Genomic DNA, 17693 nt, shown 5'->3' on the forward strand with positions numbered 1-17693 from the left:
TTAAAGATTCAAAGTACGAGGTTTTTGTACACGATCATTTTTGGCGGTGTTCCTCAAGACTGTATCTCGGAACCCTTGTAGTTTTCTCCCTCTCCCTTCCTCAAAGCCTCAGTAAATCCTGGATGCCCCTCTTTGACCTTTAGGTGTTGATTGCTCTGCAATCTCTAAGTCTTTCCCGCTCGCCAGGGGTCAGAGGTCAATGAAGCGGCGGCGCCTAATGGCAGCAAGTAGCGTCAATCACCTTAAATGGCAAAAGACGACACACATATACACACAATTACCCACACACATAGTCAAAGAATGTCGGGAATCCGCTATGGGTTAAGCCATTGACACCGAACGCGCACACACACACACACACACACACACACACACACACACACACACACACACAGACACACATTGAAATGCTCAAACGTTGACAGCCGCACCACAAAACTCACTCCAAACACACACACACACAAACTTGTTAGTCTTATTTTTTTAATATATTCTATCTATTTTAAATCTTTGTTTTAAATTACAAGCCTTTTAATTGATTTGAATTTTTTTTCAAGTTCCACGATGACTCAACTGAGCAGAACTGCTGTTGTGATTGCATCCTAAAAATGGTTTCATAACAAATTGGAGTGTGCGTGCGTGACACCAAAATAGCAGCAGCCAAGTAAACGTCATTTTTTTCTAAATCGAAATATCAGGGCCAATCATGGTTTTAGGACCACCGACACCGCCTGACTGACTTTTGAATCATACATGTTACGAGGCAAGGTGTAGAAATAAAAACTATATAATGTATCTCACACTTTTATGCTGGACTATGGCAGGAACAACCTGTCAATCAAATCCGCGGCTGCTGTACGGCAGCCAAAAGTGAAAGAACACCAAGGCCTTCACATTTTTTTTTGGGACATTTTACATTATCCGCTCATATTTTCCACATGTGCCTAATGCGGCGTGTAGAAAACATTTCCCGCACACGTTGCTTACATCGGTGTGGAATCAGAGTCACATTCGGGGGGCCAGTCTGCCGCTGCCATTGATTGGATGAGCCGGTTTCAAAGTCAAAGTCAAAGTCTCCTTTATTGTCAATTCCTCCGCATGTCAAGACACACAAAGAGATCAAAATTACGAAAATAAAACAAGAAGATGAACAATAAGAGTGATAGCACGCAAGCCGCTCCCGATGCACAGCAGAGTCCGGAAAGATGACAGTCAACCAGGCCACTGTGAACACGAGCACACAGCAGGCACGCACTGTCCGATTTGTGGATCCTATCAGGAGAACGCAACCCATGAGGATGAGGACCCAGGAGAATGGAAGGCACGGCTGGGCAAGCTGGGTTGGCCGCAAGCCTGGCCCGACGTCTCCGCGCTGGCCCCTCTTCCGCTGCCTCGCAGACCCGCTGCCGACGCATCCCAACAATGCTCCAGGACGGAGCAGTCCGAGCTCACGACGCAGTCCAACCGGAGGAGGAAGAGCAGGCCAGTCCGGCGTCACTCCATGACAAAGCAGTCCGAGCGCCCTTAATCTCTCCGCACCAAAGTCCAGAACGCCATAAAACCCACTTCCGCCGATGTTGAGCAGAACATGCCCGCCGCGCTAGTAGCACGACGTATCACACGAGACGAACACACAAAACTGACGGACAAACACTCAGTAAACACTCACAAAACACCGAACGGGACAGAGAGTGGCCGCTGCGTGTGCACGCGCCGCCATCTTGAACCGTTTGTTCATTTTTTTAAAATAATTTCTCTTCCTTTATTATTATTATTATTATTATTATTATTACAAAAATATATAAGGAGTATATTTGGAGTGCATTGTAAAACAAAAAGGTCACTAAAGGGCAACAAAAGCGATTATACTGCCCTCGAGTGGCTAGTGTCTTATTAGGTTGTTAACCTTTCAACAGATTATTTTCTTTCGGTCCATTTCAAAATTAAAACAAATTTTACAGCCCGGGCTGACTGGTTGGCGTTTGAGCCATCACGGTGGCACAGTGAAGCAGTGGGCAGACGACCAGTTCACGCACAGTCGCGGGAATTAAAAGGGTGGGGGCACATTCTTCGCCGCTCGGCTCATTCCCTGGCAAACGGTGAGTCTAAATTTCACAGTGGCATATTTTTGATGTAGCAGGGAGCTATTTTGCGCAACTTGCTAATGTCCAGCAGTATAAATCATCGTCATGCTGCAGTTTCAAGCCTTAAAAGCGCAAAAGTTGATTTGAAGGCCCAAAGCTGGGAGCATGAGCGGAGGACTGCCTGATATGACCCGAAAGCAAAACTATATTTTTTTCTCATCAACATTAGAGCGCCTTACCTGCCAAATGATGCCACCTTGAGGTTGTTTTATTCCCAACTGGTTCTTGGGCTTAGGAAAGCTGAAGGGAATTGTAAATAGTTCCAAATAGAGGTCAGTGTTAGGATAAAATATGAAGACGTTTGCAGGAAAGCAAAACATTGCCACAAATTTTGACTAGAACAGGTGAAAGTCATTTTGGGTAAATGAGAGGCACCTAAAATGGCGGCAGGCGTGTCCTTGTTGAGTTAGCATGCGAGCGGTCCATTCGGAACATACCATTATAAGAGGGTGTGCTAACATTATTTTTCTTAATTCTCAAAAGCATTGAAAGAATGAGTGGTCCACCTTATAAATCACATTAATGGAGGAAAAGGTTTTGCTAAAACCTAACATATGTACATGGGTGTGTAGAGTTTTAATATATCCACCGTACTTTTTTTTTTTTATGTGTGTTCATCAGGTATGGTCGCATCAAGGCCTCGGCGGCAAGTTCAAGAGTTGAACCCTCAAGGCTCCCCCGAAGGCCCCTAATCCTTTTGTGTGTAACTGATTTCATGAACAAAGTGAAAACACCAGCTTGATCTTTTAATCCCTCCAGCGCTAGCAGCTACTTGAAGAGCCCTTCTCGGTCACGTCCCCCCCAAACCCCCCACACACGCGCTCTTCTTTGAGATGATCAGTCACCATAAATGCATGCCAGGCCTCCATTTTGTATCTTTAAACATTTGTGCTTATCAGGCAACGGAATCAAACAAACCGCTGGAGGAGGATTGGTAATAGATCATGCCACATATGACTCCGTGGAATCCGTGAGTGTGTGTTGCGGCATGTGAAAGAGATTGAGTTTCATAAGGAGATCTGCTGGTTAATACATGGTGTTTATCTCCACACACACACACACACACACACACACACACACACACACACACAGACACACACACACAGTTGTCGACAACATTTGACACTGGTTTATGGGCTTCTTTTATCTTTGCCTACTTTTCCCATTACTCTTTTTCCTCCTTTTCATCTGTTCCAATCACCCCATAGTCCCCTACACACACACACACACACACACACACACACACACACACACACACACACAATGTCCTCATATTCTCGAATGCCTTGTAATTTTTTTAAAATAACAAACAGGAAGTTCTGTGATTAACTCTTAACGCATCACCGCGCCACATCACAAACTGAACCGTCTTCTCGACCAGCAGCTGTTTGGTGGATAGTGAATAAAAAAAGAAGCTTTAAAATGTTTACTGACACTCCCAGTAAACATAGTTTACAGTACAACGTAAATAAAGTCGGCAATCAATGTGCCAAATACTGTGACTTGAATCAAAGCGAATACTTCCTTGTTTGTTATTGATGAATAGACTTTTTACCTGACTGGAATGATTTTGTTTGGACTTCTCATATAAATTCTTAGTGGGGAAAGGCCTGAACTGTCCGAGGAAGCTAACTTGAAATCCGAGCTTGGAGGCCCACCTAGTGGTGACATCCCACCTTTTTATTTCCAACAAACTATTTGTTCGACTGTACAAATCAAGCGGATGAATTGGACTCAGTTTTTTAAGAGTTTCTTTTTAGGGGAGGAATGAAAAACGTTGTGCGGTCAACATATTGAATTTATCCTGCAAATTAGATTTTGAAAAAATGTCCTGGGTAGCGTTGAAGATGTGCAGACTGCATGACTGTGGGCATGTACGATCTGTTTTGCGTCTGCCTTGATAACGGCAACAATGTCTGTCGAGGCCTGGAAGGCTTCAACGGCTGCTCCATGCCACTGGGGGACTTCCAAACAATACATTGGGACCATGTTCTATTTTTTTTTTAATCTCGACACGACACTGACGGGTTCACCGCAAAATGCGAAAACAGATCACGTTTCTCAAATGGAACAAAACAAAAGAAACACGTGGGAATAAAAGAATGTTTCTGAGAAACAGGGCTCTTTTTGGACCGCAGGTGTCAAGATTTTTTTTAATTCAATATTTGAATGGGGGTGGAGTTAAAAAGCGCTTATATATCGCCGATTAAATCGGCCAGCCGATTAATCGTTGGATTCCTGCAAGAGGCGCAACAATAAAAAGTCAGAAATAAAGCTTCGCCATGGCCTGCAGGAACTTCTTCTTGCGTTTCTGCGCCGCCAGCTGCAGAACTTCCTCAGGGTTGCTTGTGTTCAGCTCGGCCTGACCGATGGCTTTAATCTGGAACGGAGGACGTTTCATTAGGAACGCCAGTGTATTTACGCAGCTTGATTCAAATGTAATGTTGCACAATTCAAATATTTATTCATAAAAAAACAGTCCTATATATGGGGAATTACAAATATTAAGCGGATATAAAAAGTTACACACCCCTGTTGAAAAGCTTACCGCTATTTGTCTCTTTTCTCCTTCACCTCGCTTGTGGTGGATATCTGCTCACAGTCAAGGTTACACAAAAGAAAACAAAATTATGTGAATTTCAAGCTGACTGAGTAGGATACGTGTGAGGTATTCCAAGATGGTGACGTCCCAGATATAGTCGTAGAAGGAGTCCATGGCGTCGTGGCTGCGTTGGGGGACACAAACAAGGTGACGGTGGAATTGCGGTGGAGGTTGCGCAGAAGGAGGCCTACCTGTTCTGCTCTTGGAGGGCTTTGAACGCCGTCATGTAGTCCACCTCTCTCAGGAACTGGCACAGGACCGCCACCTGTGTGTGGCAGTTCATCATGGAGCAACACTTGATCATCCTCTTCAGAACCTGCGCAAAGCATTCAACATCAGTGAGGAGGGCTCAAGGAAAACACGCGATCGGCGCAGCCACCTGGTCCGTGTAGACGTCAGGCGGCACGGCCTTGGTGAAGAAATCCGACGCCACGCCGCCGGCCTGGAGGTACAAGTTGAGGGCGGCTGAGTACTGATTGGTTGCTGCGGGGCCAAGGCAACATGAGAGTTAGCGTTGCCAATTGTCAACATCGTGGAAGCCGTCGCATTACCAAAGTAGATATCGGCCTGCGTGATGATCCACGACTGGTTGTTGGGGTTCAGCGTGAGGGCGTAGGTCACCAGTTCCTTCACCGTCACGGCCACCGCCTCCACGTCCACCGCTTGGATGCTACACGCGCAAACGGGTTAAGCGTGACACACACAGACGGTCCAACAAGAGCGTCTGGTGTGTTACTTGGGCAGAGACGCCGGCCAGATGGAGAGGTGCTCGGCCGTCACTTCGTTGACAATGTCGTCCTGTGCGCGGGGGGGGGGGGGGGGGGGGGGGGATAAAGCCTAAAATAAATATTTTTACAGGTCAGCATTTGGAAGAAAAGGCGCTGCGGCTCACCCGAACGATGCTGTGCAGCCTGACGAAGAGCGAGATCAAGGTGGTCAGCACCAACGGCTCCTGACGCACAAACGTAAACGTCAGCAACGCCACGTCGCCAGCGACATGTTTTTGTTCAGGGATACACTCACGCGGATCTTCTTGACGAAGGTTACCAATTTACTCCTGGAAGGACGGAGAAGAGGGTGAGCTGTCCGCCGCGTTGTCACGGCAACGTTTTCAATGCATCGTGATGAGGTCACCTGTGCAGGATGCCCATGGAGGAGTCCCGCTGCTTAATGAGCGCCACACGTCCATCGTTGCTCCTCTTGTGCTGGACGGAGACGCTGCAGATCTGCACGACCACGTCCCAGAGCTCTTTGGCCGTGCGTCGGCTCTCTTTGGGGCCCGGCAGCTCCTTGCACGTGGACGCCAAGAGTTGGCCAAGCTGATCCCAGAAAAAAAACACAGAAAGTAAATAGACAAGTCAAGGACACTAGGACAATTCCAATGCAAGAATAGGACAGCTCAGGATCACCTTGATGTAAGGATTGTTGGCGACAGCCGAGGGCGGCACCTGCAGCGTCAAGTAGTCGTTCTCCCTCCAATTCAACATGAAGGCCACGCACTCCTCGCCGACCACCTGCCGCAAAGGGAGATCTGCGCACACACAGCCCAAAAAATAAATTGCTGTTTCAGCGTCACCATCCTGATTGGCGCACGGCGTCAAAACTCGCCTCGTATGCGCATCTCCAGGTATCCGCGCACTCGGCTGACGAGGTCAGGGGGCGGCCTCTCCTTGCCGCCGTCGGCCGCCGCCGTCTCGTGGGCTCGCACCTCCATCAGGAGCAGCTCGTTGAGCATCACCTGGCGCAGACGCGGCGAGAACTCCGTCACCAGCTCCAGGCAGGCCGAGAACAGCTGCCGCGCGTGCGCGTAGTCCTGAAAGAGAACGGTGAGGCGATGATGACACGCCATGATGTCACACACCGCGCCGTGGGACAATGATGCCATTGCGAAGGAAAACAATGACCTCATCCTTACCCTAATGGCTACACAGTGGAGGCCTTTCGCCATGAGGATGTAGACCAGGTCTTTGGTCAGGTTGTCTTTGATGGCCAGGATCACGTTGATGTAGTCCGGAGGAATTTCCCACTTCAAAAACACAAGTTAGTTTTTTTTCCCCCAACATCCTCGAAGGCAGCACGAGTCAGTGGACAGCGTCTACCTTGCTGTTGACCCTCCAGAAGGGTTTGTCGGCCGTGTCGTGCAGCTCGTTGAGGATCTGCCTTATCCTCCGCGGGTCCAAGGAGAGGATGAGCTGCTGCTCCAGCTGGCCGACGCTGACGCTAGCCGACGCTGAAGGCAAGAAGGTGGCCGTCAGCGACGTGGCGTTCCCACCTGGCGAGGGCACGCGGGCGCTCACCCGGGATGTCGTAGAAGGAGGGCAGCGGCTTGGCACTGAGGTTGACGGCGGCCGAGCGCTTCCTCATCTGCTCAACCAGCAGCTTCCTCTCCTCCTCCTTCAGCAGCTCGGTGAAGAGCTTGTGAGAGGACACCACGAAGACCAGGGAGAGCTCCTCCAGGCTTTCGCAGAGGGTGCTGCCGGTCGAACGGGGCAAAAAAGCTAACACCGAGTCGGAGTACGCATAATGACGCTCTTTTGCGTCACTCACCGCATGAAGGTGGCCATGTTCCTTCTGGATGCTTCGCTCGAACGCTCTTTCTCCAAGGACCGCGTGCACACCTGCAAGATAACAGCTCACATGTTTGTTTTTAATATTTTCATTTCAAAATAAACATAATGTCGGTCACCTCCAAAATAAAGTCCACCAGGCGCTTGCTGGGCTTCATGAGCAGCTGCTGGAAGCGCACGCCAAGCACTTCCCCCTCCAGAGCGTCGCGCACGGCGTTGCACAAGCACAGCTGGCGACACACCTCGTCCAGGCCCGGCTCCCTGTGGCAAACAGCGTCGCAGACATGATGGCTACCCATGGGAAGACACGCTTGACAAACGCCGGGATGTGCTCTCTCACCCTTGCTGGGCCTTATACAAGACCTCCCGGAGAACGGAGCGTCGAAAGTGCTTGGGCAAAGCGCGGCTTACGTTGTCTTTGACAAATGCTTCCACCACAGCCTGGGTCACACACATCGTTGAAAAAAACTGCCCCGTGACATCCACTCTATCATCTCTGCGCTCACCTGGTAGCTGCGGGCACCGAGCAGTTCGTTGATCTGGTCGTAGTGGGTGGTCTGAGAGTCGCACGAGTCGCAGTCGCCGGTCAGAGCTTTGCAGGCGTTCCAGTAGCCGGCCAGGCGCTCCTCGTCCAGATGGACGTGCACGGTGGAGTCCACCTGAGAAGGCAAAGATGGGACACGAGACACACTGACACGGCGTCCTGAGCTTGGAGTTGTACCTTCTTCAAGAGTTCCTTGGTCTGCCTGAAGTGGTCTCTGGCTTTCTCAAAGGCTGGCTGGTCCGTGCATCCTTGCTGGAAGAAAATGGCCCCCAAGTCGTAGTGAACCTAAAAGAGAGGACGGTTAAAGTTGGGACGGCCGACCACGGGTGCGCGCGTTTGAGCCCACCTGGCAGTGCAGCTCGTTGGCGCTGATGCGGAGGCCTGCCGTGGACGACTCGGTCTCGCCGTTGGCAGCGGCCGTGTCGGCGGCCAGCAGGTCCAGAGTTCTCATGGTGTGCACGTAAAAGTCCTTCTTCAGATGCAGCGCCCCCGCCAGGACACTGATAGAATCGCTGGCCTGTTCCTTCAACTGGATGCACAAAATGCCACGTGATCACTTTTGCTGTTTTTTTTTTAAAAGTCCTGCAAGATTTCTGAGCTGGACATTTACGCACCACACTGAGGATGTTGTCAGTCATCTCTTTTTCCTGCTGTACAACACTCAACCTGCAGAAAACGGCAAATTAAAGTCTGCGTGCAATCTAGTTGCTAGCCAAATGCAACCGCGAGAAAACTTGCATGTTCATCTGGTGTGGGCCCGGTTTGTTCTGTTTCTCCGGAAAGCTGCTCAGCACAATGGTTCTGATGGCCCTGTGAAACGGGGGGACTTCTTCATCCTGGTTTTCCTTCAGTGTGTGATTTTATTTGTTTTTTTTTTGTTTGCTCTTACCACCGGTTGTAGATGAGGACGGCCATTGCGGTGGTGGGTGGCAGCGTGGAGAGATCCAGATCCACGTGTTTCACGCCTGCCGGCACTTTGCTCACGCACAGTAGCTCGTTCAGCAGCATGTTCAACACGGGGATGGTCAAGCTGACATGGAGACAATGGTGGCTTTTTAATCTTCATGCATAGCCTTGTTTTTGTTATACTGCTCTCAGGTGGCCAGACAGCAAAATGTGTAATGAAATTAAACAATAAATATGGCACAAATTGTAAAAAAACAACAAATTGTTACGTTTTTGGACGCACCCTTTCTCCAGAGCATCCAGATCCCACTTCATGTACGCCGCCACTTTGAGCGCCAGAAGCTTCAAGGTACGGTTCTTGCGGTTGTCAGCAGGAGGCTGTACCTGGTTCTGCTCATTCAAAGACGGCTTTGACGCCTGCTCCAGGAACTGGATGATGAGCTGCACCCCCGTCGGGTCTGCAAAGGTATCATCATCATTGCCGTGTTAAGACGTCGCCTCAGCCGGAGATTGTTGTGGCCCTGAGCTCTCACCAGGATTGGACTTCTGCAGATGTTTCTCGAGAAGGGATGCATCCAGGAGGAATTCGAACCAGGAAGTCTGGAGCGGCGTGCTGGGCCGGCTGCTCGTCACAGCGGCCACCCGGTCAGCCGCTTCTGCGCTCATCCTACACTGGAAAACATATCACCAAAAACTGATTAATGAAACAGATAAAAAGGTTTTGCCATCACTAACACTACCACAATTTCAGCCGAGGACAACCCTGAATGTTAAAGACTAAAAAGTTTGGAGCTGTTTTAAGGTGTCCAAACATGGCTCTAATAATAGCATATTTATGTGCAAAATTGTGTATTTCTCGTAGAAATCTGTTCCTGAAAAAATCGTAGACAACGGTATGATTCATAAGGTTGGCTAGTTTGACCTTTAGTGCCCTGCAGCCAAAGCTGGCAGGGTTGTGTCATTAATCCGATGTGTACATGTCTGTACGCCGCAGCCGCTGATGTAAATCAAGCGCACCCATTTGTACTCTGTTATGTTTCACTTACGGTTCATTTTCTCGCTAACAGACAAACTTTAAAGCCTCGCACGATAACTGGAAAGTGAATTATCTTACCTTATTGCGTTAAAAAGTAATTACAACAACATAGAAGGTGTAAATAAGCTCAAAGTGGACCTAAATGTTGGGAGAGCGACATGGGTACTGTTTCTCACGTAATTGCGTCCGAGCGTCGCCATTGCGCAGCTTCGATTTCCGCATCCGGTTCGCCTTCAGAAAGGAGAGCACTGCGCCGTAGTTTGCGCATGTTTATAGCGCGTCAAAACGAAATTAAAATATTTTGACTGTTTACATATTCACATATGTAAATGAGAATATTTACCATATATAAACTCAATACCTTGAATCTTTAACATCGTTGGTAGTATAATAAAACAAAAAGGTCACACTAGGTCATACAAAAGTTTATTTGGACAAAAGGTTGAAAGGACAAAACCGTAAATAAGAGTTCAATGAAAGCTAACGTCGAGGTGGGACAGACAACTCAGCATATAAGGCATCAAAACCGATAGACGCATAAAGGCAAAATATCATTACCAGTCCCCAAAACACACATTTCACTTTATTGAGGCACTGTTAACGCAACAATATGTAGAATTGGCCCTTTAGCAAAAAATGCAGCAAAAATCATCATGTTCAAATTACGTGAAAACAAGTGTATTTGATTACGTAACTTGGCAACCGTCCTTATCTATGACTGATGTGGAGACAATATTGGCATCCCATTGAGATTCAGCAGACAAAAACAGTAAATGCACATTTTTATAAATTACAGTATAAAGACTACAGTGTCCCGCACACCCTTCCAAAAAAAAGGTGTACTTTTTCTGACTGGCCATTATTCATACATTTGTTGTTTTTGTTTCAGGAGCATATACATAGTTATATCTAACAGTATGGCCAGTCAAAGAGTATTTTTTAAGGACAAACTGCATTATGGCATGTTTCAATACGTAAAGATTAACTTTACTGGAGAACCATTTGAACATAAGATGCAGCCGTGCTGCTCGAGTGACGCCAAAGTGCATACTAGTACACGGATCTCAAGAATATCATTAAGACGCTCAAGTTGTGTCGTTTTCTGTTAATACTGAAAGGATATGACTGCGTTAACTCTGTAGACATGATAGGAGCGGTTCCAGAAGACGCGGGTGAAGTAGTTGGTATACGGCGAGCGGTTGCTCTTGATCTCCTGGCAGAAGCGGCGGTGTCTGGAGAAGGTATACGTCTCACCGTTGTCCTGAACCACCTGCAGGGAAAGGATCGGAGGGGGCAGAGATCGCACCGGAGTCGAAAGCCAAGTGTGGGCGCAAGACTCACGTGTCCGTTGGCGGCGTCCAGCAGGTCCTTGATGCGGCAGCCCTGGTCCAGAGTGAAATCGTTGCATAGGGACTCTTCCACGATCACGTAGTTTGCCTTGCGGGAGGTCAGAATCTTGTAGACCTCCTCAGCGGAGCGCATGGAGTATACCTGGTAGTTCTGAAATGCATTGAGGAAAAAGAGAAATTAAACTTTTTCTGCCAGTTTTTGCTTCAATTCTTTGCACATCTTGGCCACGTGGGGGCAGTATAACAGACACAATATCGTAATGTGGACATGGTCACCGCTCTTCAGTAAGCTGCAGAAATATTAGTCATTCTCTGTAGTTGATAAAGAATATATGTGTGAATACAGTATTACTTGTCTATATCTGAAAATTAGTAGACCAAAAAATATTTGGGGATTATGATTAGTCCTTACATCATCACTTTATTAAGGTAAATGAAATTCAGACCACTGTACTTCAAGTATAATTGTGACTCACGTCTTCACTCCTCCTCAGCATGTCCACATCAGAGTACAGTGGCAAGCTGGTGACGGCGGCGCCGGAGTCCGACTTGATGGCGCCCAGGAGCTGAGGGCTGCCCGCGAACACGGCCGCCGCTGGAAGGTGAGTTCTACAAGGAGGGGAGACCGTGACCATGTTGTGGAAACCCTCACGAGACCCAAGACTCACTGGATCCAGCCGATCAACTCGGCAGCGTCAGGGTCGTAGAACTCCTGAAGCTCCGACAGGTCGGCCAGCACGCGGGGGCAGTACTGCGGAGGACAATGAAGACAATTATGGTTAATATTCTCATTAATATTTGCATCAAAGTCTCACCTCTCGCCACAGGCTGAAGCAGATGATTGTCGGAACGGCGATGCTCAGGATTAATGACTACAAGTATGCAACAAAAAAATTGCATTATCATCATCATAATTGTTTCATTCTTATTATTTTATTCCAGTCTTAAAAAATACCCATTTTATATTCAAATTGCTATGTCAAAAAAATCTATTAATCATTTTTAATATAATGACCTTAATCATTTTTGTGATAGCCTGAAGGCCTCTCACCAGTACAAGAGGGTGGACTGACTTGAGCCTGAGCCACCTGAAGACGGTCATCCACAGATCCGGCGAGCACACGCCAAACGCCGCAAACACGCACATGTACGGTGTCCAGAAGTACTTCATCCTTTGCGGGGAAGAAAAGACACTAGCGAGTGCACATCTAACAACCCGCAACCTGTGTTTTCATCCTACCCGTCAAATAGCAGTGTCAGGCCACCGAAGGTGAGCGTGTGAAAGACGTGGTAGGCCACCTCGGGACGCTCGCCCACATATCCGTCTTGCGGCTGTCGCTCGACGTTCCGTGTCGGTTGTCCGCTGAATCTGGCATAGACGGCCTGCAGCGTCGACACCCCACAGACGGTGAGCACCAACAGGTAGAAAGGCAGAACTGACGTCTGAGTGAGGCGCAGGAACAAATCTTGACCGGGAGACTGGAGACTTTCTTGGCACACCAGAAAGTTGCTCACAAAGTCGCTGCAAAACACCCAATGCAAGCATTATTGATTTTTTTTTTTTATTTCCCTATATTTCTCCTCAGCATTATACCTCCAACTGGTCAAAAAGTCCCCTAAACAATCTGTGCTACTTACTTTGTCGTATTGAGCCCAAACTTCACCTCCAGGAATTTTAAGACAAATTCACCTTCACCTACAGGCACGACTTTCTGCAAGTTAAGAAAGTACACATGTATTTTTTTTTAAGTAGCACAACAGAAAACACTAATAACAATCGGATAATAAACCGATCATGAGCAAAACAATCGACGCACTTTGACTAAATAGTTGAAGGTGATGGCGGTGGTGAAGACCAGGTGGAAATGAAGGAATAGCTTCATCATTCTGGCCACCAGAGGGCCCTTCTTCATCTTTTGCTGGAAACGACAAAGTTGTTACATCACGTTGTCAGACGAATAACGGGGGTGGTTCTGAAGGGGCACAGCGACGCTACCTGGAGGAACCTCGCCAGCCCGCAGCCAATCAGGAGGCTGAGCAGCGGCGAAGTCAGCAGCGCCGCGTTGTTAAAATGGAGGAAGAAGGCCAGCAGCAAGGAGCTGACGTACAACTTGTGGATGTCGGACAGCTGCACAAGGAAGTGGTTTGGAAAGGTCGAGCAAGCGGAAGAAAGCGGCGTCGTACCTTACGAGGCGACACCAGGTCCAAGGAGTCCAGTACGAAAAGGCAGAAGGCTTGCACAAAGAGCACGTAGTGGCTGTGCTCCCACACCAGCAGTAAGGTGAAAGTGGTGGCACTCACAGTCAGGTAGCATAAATGCTGGAAGCAAGTTGTGCCTTTTACTTGGGGAACGTACTCAAAGTTGAACAAATGTGGAATTCAAGCAAAATATTGTTCTCACCTCAGCTGCCAAGCCAATGTAGTTACACAGAAAGCCGGTGAGCGCCGCCACCTGGCAGGCGTAGCAAGGCAGGGCCCAATTCTCTCGTAGAGGAACCGCCTGCTCCACTTTGGTGGCGTCAGGTCTGGGACGGGTACGGGAAGATCAACGGCCGAGAACGTCTCTGACCGATGCCATCCGTGCGGAACCAACCTGCTGATGACGTACCAGGCTACCGTCAGCATGCCAGCCAACCAGGTGCCGCTCATCAGCCAGCTGCAGGCGAACAGCGCAGTGGCGTATACTGCCTGGAGTGCCAACACCGTGCCCACGTAGAAGTAGATGGGTTCCACGATGTCCTGCCAGGGCCGGAATCGTCACGTTCGACCTAACCACAAATTTAAATCCACACCTTCTCTATAAAATGTCCTCTTTAAAGCTGACCTGGCTGCCAGAGACTCTGTAAATGTAGCTGGTGATGACTTCGGGATACAGAGACAGGCGCTCCACAGCGTTGATGGTTTGTCCCGCCAGAGTCCCGTCGTCTTTCGTCAGCTCGTGGAATGCTGTCACATGCACACGCATGTGACTTGTTGGTTTCCCAATAGGAGCGAGGGAGAGAAAAGACGCACCTCTATCGAAAGACGTCGCCGCCACCATACGTTTGTAGTAGTAATAGTAGATTGCGCTGCCACCTTGGAACGTCAGCTCCCGCTCCACTTCCTGAGACAGGAAAACACCTCACGTAAACAAGACTCTGGTAGCATATGCAAGCGCAAAAGTAAATTCAAGTTGTTGGAACATACCTGCCTCATGGAGAACCAGAACTTCCTTTCGTGAAATGCAGAGAGGTAGGCGGCGTACAGCGTGCCGCACGCCACCGCCGCCAAGCTTCCGAACAGGAGCCTCAGTACACGCTGAACAGCGCTCACTGCAGAGACAGTGTGTCATCAACATGGGGGTATATTTTAGTAAAATCACATCTCATATGTTTGCTTTGTTGTGCTAACATTGTTTCCATAAATACCAATAATTAACACTACAAGACAATTTTTGATACAAAAGAAATGGACTCACACGCAGGACGTTTGGCTGCTTTGACTGTTGACTCTTGTTTGTTTGAATCGTCCATTTTCTCCTCACTGTGTTTTTCCTGCTCGTCTTTGGGCTTCTCTTCAGCCTCATCATCTTCAACTTTATCAGGTGGAGGAAAAACACTTGTGGGCCGATGCTAAAAACAGTAAACAATGTCATGCTGAGTTAGCTTCGAGCTACACTTACCGACACGTCGAGGTTCTTCCTCCTCTTCTTTGGCCACCTCGAAAGGATCCGACGTTCGACGTTGCAACTCGGTCATGGCAAGGAGAAATAACTATTTTTTCCAAGGACCTAAAATATTATCTGGTGTTCTGCAAAGGCGACATGCTAACGAGCCAGCCAGTTAGCAGGTGGCTAGCTGACATCGGTCAACACGAAACGACAGCAAAAAACGCCAGACTCTCGAAAATATTGTTAATTTTTAAACGGACAATTTTTTTTTTTTTTACTAATAATAACAGTGTCAGTTTCACAAAACAACTTATGCGACGATTTACACCAAGAAATAGGACAGTCAGCTGGCCTCATCCCGGAAGTTTTGGGCCGCCGGCAATTAATCTGGGCATGCGCAAATGGGCGGATTTGGTCACTTGTGTATACGGGTCTGCACGTAAAAACCGGCGGCGAAGGTACGCATGCGCAAACCGATTAAGCAAATTATTAAAATACATAACGATTAACACTCATTAGTCGTTTTTGAAAATGTTTATCAGCGCGTAATTCTATGATTGCGGTACTAGTTTAGCAATGTTAATAGTGGTTATAGTAACATTATTTAGCATTGGGTTGTTCATTTCACTTATTTTGCTATTCTACATAAAAAGCCTAAAATATTACTGCGTGTAGCACAATCATTAAATGGACATAATCAAAATCCTGCAGTTTAGTTTACCTGCGTGAAGCTGGCCCCCCAGCCCAGGCAAAATTTAAGGAAAATAGTCTGTTTCGTTTGTGCTGGTTTGTGCAGCAAAAATTTTCGTTTGTGTTGCTATGGTTTTTTAGTTATGAAAGATTACTTTATAGGTCATCCAGAGTGCTCAGGATGCTTCCGGTGTCCAGCTTGATGACGATGTCTTCCGAGACGCCGGCCAGCCGGAACACGCATTCGTACTCCCGCTCCGCGGCGGGCGTCACCTCCACTTTCAGGTGGGCCGAGGTCTGGAAGGTTCCGTCGTGGTTGGGGAGGGTCTCCCCCATCTCCACGTCCTTGTGGATCTCCTCGCCGTTCTTCCTCCAAAAGAGGGTCGATGTCCTGGGGTAGAAACCCGTGGCGTGGCAGGTGACCGGAGAGCAAGGTGTCTTCTGCAGGAGAAACACCTTGGGAATCTCTGCACGCAGGTTCATAGATGGAGGGAAACGCGTAAGAAGAGCACGAAAGATGAAGATAATGGGAAGGAAGGAAAGACAGAAAGTGTGTGTGTGTGAGGTTGAGAGAAGGTGTAAGAAGACAACGTACCGGTTTTCGTCAGGTAGTCCCTTCCGTTGCTCACATGCTTCTTCAACTCAAAAGGACACACCTCAGTGAGGATATTCTTCCTGACTTCATTCAACCCGTCTATTTGGTCCAATTTCAATTTGGTGACGAAAGCTTGTGGATTTGCTGCGATCCATGTCATCGTCTTCGCCTCACATGATAGGAAGTCTTCTCCGTCGTAACGGACGTGCTGCCAACCATCAACCTCAGCCGTCTCATCGTCCCATTCACAGCCTCTCATCACCTGAATCATGTGAACACCTGAAAGAATCGCACACAAGATTCAGTGACGGTAATCGGAGAGGAGCCACCAATGACACGTCTGTTTATTCGTCATGAAGTGGACCAGCACATGAAATGAATTTTACGAGCTGACGAAAACAAACCTCCAGTTTGGTTGAAGCGCTTTTTAGCGCTTTCAATGTTGACTTTCATGACCTGCTCATTCCCAATATTGAACTCCGTCTCTCTCTTCCAGAAGTCCGGATCATCTTCTGTGATTTTGTTCACCCAGTCATGTATTGCTTTCGTTTCCCTATGGTAGCTGTCAAACTGCAGAATCTGAACGCCGTCAACATACGCCATCACCAAGTACTCTGGTAGCGTTGCAACTTGAGAGCCCATCTTGAAATAATTGAACGTGTGAATGACTGAAAGACATGACGCACATGATCTTGCTCTGTTTTTACATTGTGCAATCCATATTTTCAATGACTTTGTCTGCAGTTGGAACATTGCAGCACTTGACATGTTGGAGTTGATGTTTATCCAAGCGCATTCTTTCGCTCAAACCTGTCAGTGAATTAACAATTGTTTGTTTTCTGCTGGTTGTTGATAAATATGCAAGATTCCAGCGGGATGTCCCTCATCAGCAATTTCAATCAACTTATGAAAGAAATATAATTGCATAACTTTTGCTATTCTCTTTAATTTGCCAAAAACAATTCCAATAACGTAATTGATCATATATTGTCTATTCAGGAGTGTTTTTCTCTGAAAGATACAACTTGATTGCCGTTACCGTGAAATGTTCATCAGTCATGGCAAAGACTCTACTGTCGAACATTTCATTACTGTACACAAGCTTTTCCATAATTAATCAAATGCATATTCATGCAGGTTTACATCACCTTGATTTGTGTCACTTTTAAGTTTATGAACTAAGTATTCTAAAAGTTATGATCACAGCATTGTGTTCCCGTCTCACTATGAGAAAACGAGCGTTCAGGTGAAAGAATTTTCCGCTCATAAAATGTTGACGCAGCAGACATGTGAAGACAATTTCACAAACAAATAAAAAATGCATCAGTCCAAAATCAATAGTGTCAATCTCAAGGAAACGAGTTGTAAGCAAAGCACAATTTACCAGGCGTCACGCTGTATATTTGCACGGCCGCAACAAATAATCCAAGTAAATTCTTTCCAAGCATTGTTGCGTTTGTTCACGATGTCCGTCGTTGAGCAAGAAGACAAAGCCCCGGACTGACCATCGGAAGAACCGGGAATATTCCCGAAGCGCCAGCCTCGGATTATTCTTCTGGATTGACCGGGAGGATCCTCAAGCGCTGGTTTCTCTCTTTAAATTATTCCGAG

At 47.6% G+C, this 17693-nt stretch overlaps 3 protein-coding genes across 6 annotated transcripts; all 3 read right to left on the bottom strand.

The window, feature by feature from the left end:
• Positions 1-4266: 4266 nt before the first annotated feature.
• ints8 (integrator complex subunit 8) lies at positions 4267-10052 on the bottom strand. Its single transcript, XM_088364268.1, has 27 exons — positions 9976-10052; positions 9297-9435; positions 9047-9221; positions 8747-8887; positions 8596-8667; positions 8472-8523; positions 8204-8386; positions 8035-8142; positions 7820-7972; positions 7654-7754; positions 7433-7574; positions 7294-7364; positions 7044-7219; positions 6846-6976; positions 6662-6772; positions 6355-6559; positions 6156-6277; positions 5881-6065; positions 5770-5803; positions 5639-5698; positions 5483-5544; positions 5298-5416; positions 5126-5229; positions 4938-5062; positions 4806-4870; positions 4693-4736; positions 4267-4524 (listed from the first exon to the last, which is right to left on the bottom strand). The coding sequence occupies exons 1-27, from the start codon at positions 9997-9999 to the stop codon at positions 4408-4410; spliced, it is 3021 nt and encodes a 1006-aa protein (XP_088220394.1). The 5' UTR covers positions 10000-10052; the 3' UTR covers positions 4267-4407.
• A 151-nt stretch (positions 10053-10203) lies between these two features.
• On the bottom strand, positions 10204-15178 carry LOC148380265 (putative C-mannosyltransferase DPY19L4). Of its 2 annotated transcripts, none has more exons than XM_088364641.1 (18): positions 14810-15178; positions 14606-14722; positions 14335-14459; positions 14161-14251; positions 13973-14094; positions 13742-13887; positions 13550-13673; positions 13333-13467; positions 13145-13276; positions 12966-13067; positions 12787-12860; positions 12389-12670; positions 12164-12320; positions 11964-12020; positions 11817-11899; positions 11625-11757; positions 11141-11299; positions 10204-11069 (listed from the first exon to the last, which is right to left on the bottom strand). In XM_088364641.1, the coding sequence occupies exons 1-18, from the start codon at positions 14883-14885 to the stop codon at positions 10905-10907; spliced, it is 2280 nt and encodes a 759-aa protein (XP_088220767.1). In that variant the 5' UTR covers positions 14886-15178; the 3' UTR covers positions 10204-10904. The 2 variants fall into 2 exon arrangements, with proteins under 2 accessions (XP_088220767.1, XP_088220768.1); XM_088364642.1 differs by having other exon boundaries at positions 12200-12320; positions 14810-15177.
• Positions 15179-15410: 232 nt separating this feature from the next.
• On the bottom strand, positions 15411-17664 carry LOC148380266 (H-2 class I histocompatibility antigen, K-B alpha chain-like). 3 transcript variants are annotated; one of them, XM_088364652.1, is made up of 4 exons: positions 17467-17664; positions 16487-16750; positions 16083-16361; positions 15416-15954 (listed from the first exon to the last, which is right to left on the bottom strand). In XM_088364652.1, exons 1-4 carry the CDS (start codon positions 17528-17530, stop codon positions 15644-15646), a joined length of 918 nt encoding a protein of 305 aa, XP_088220778.1. In that variant the 5' UTR covers positions 17531-17664; the 3' UTR covers positions 15416-15643. The 3 variants fall into 3 exon arrangements, with proteins under 3 accessions (XP_088220777.1, XP_088220778.1, XP_088220776.1); XM_088364651.1 differs by having other exon boundaries at positions 15411-15928; positions 16487-17609; XM_088364650.1 differs by having other exon boundaries at positions 16487-17606.
• Between the last annotated feature and the right edge of the window lie 29 nt (positions 17665-17693).

This window comes from Syngnathus floridae, chromosome 21 (genome assembly GCF_059516105.1).
Source record: "Syngnathus floridae isolate MCC-2025c chromosome 21, RoL_Sflo_1.0, whole genome shotgun sequence".
NCBI classification, from domain to species: Eukaryota; Metazoa; Chordata; class Actinopteri; order Syngnathiformes; family Syngnathidae; genus Syngnathus; species Syngnathus floridae.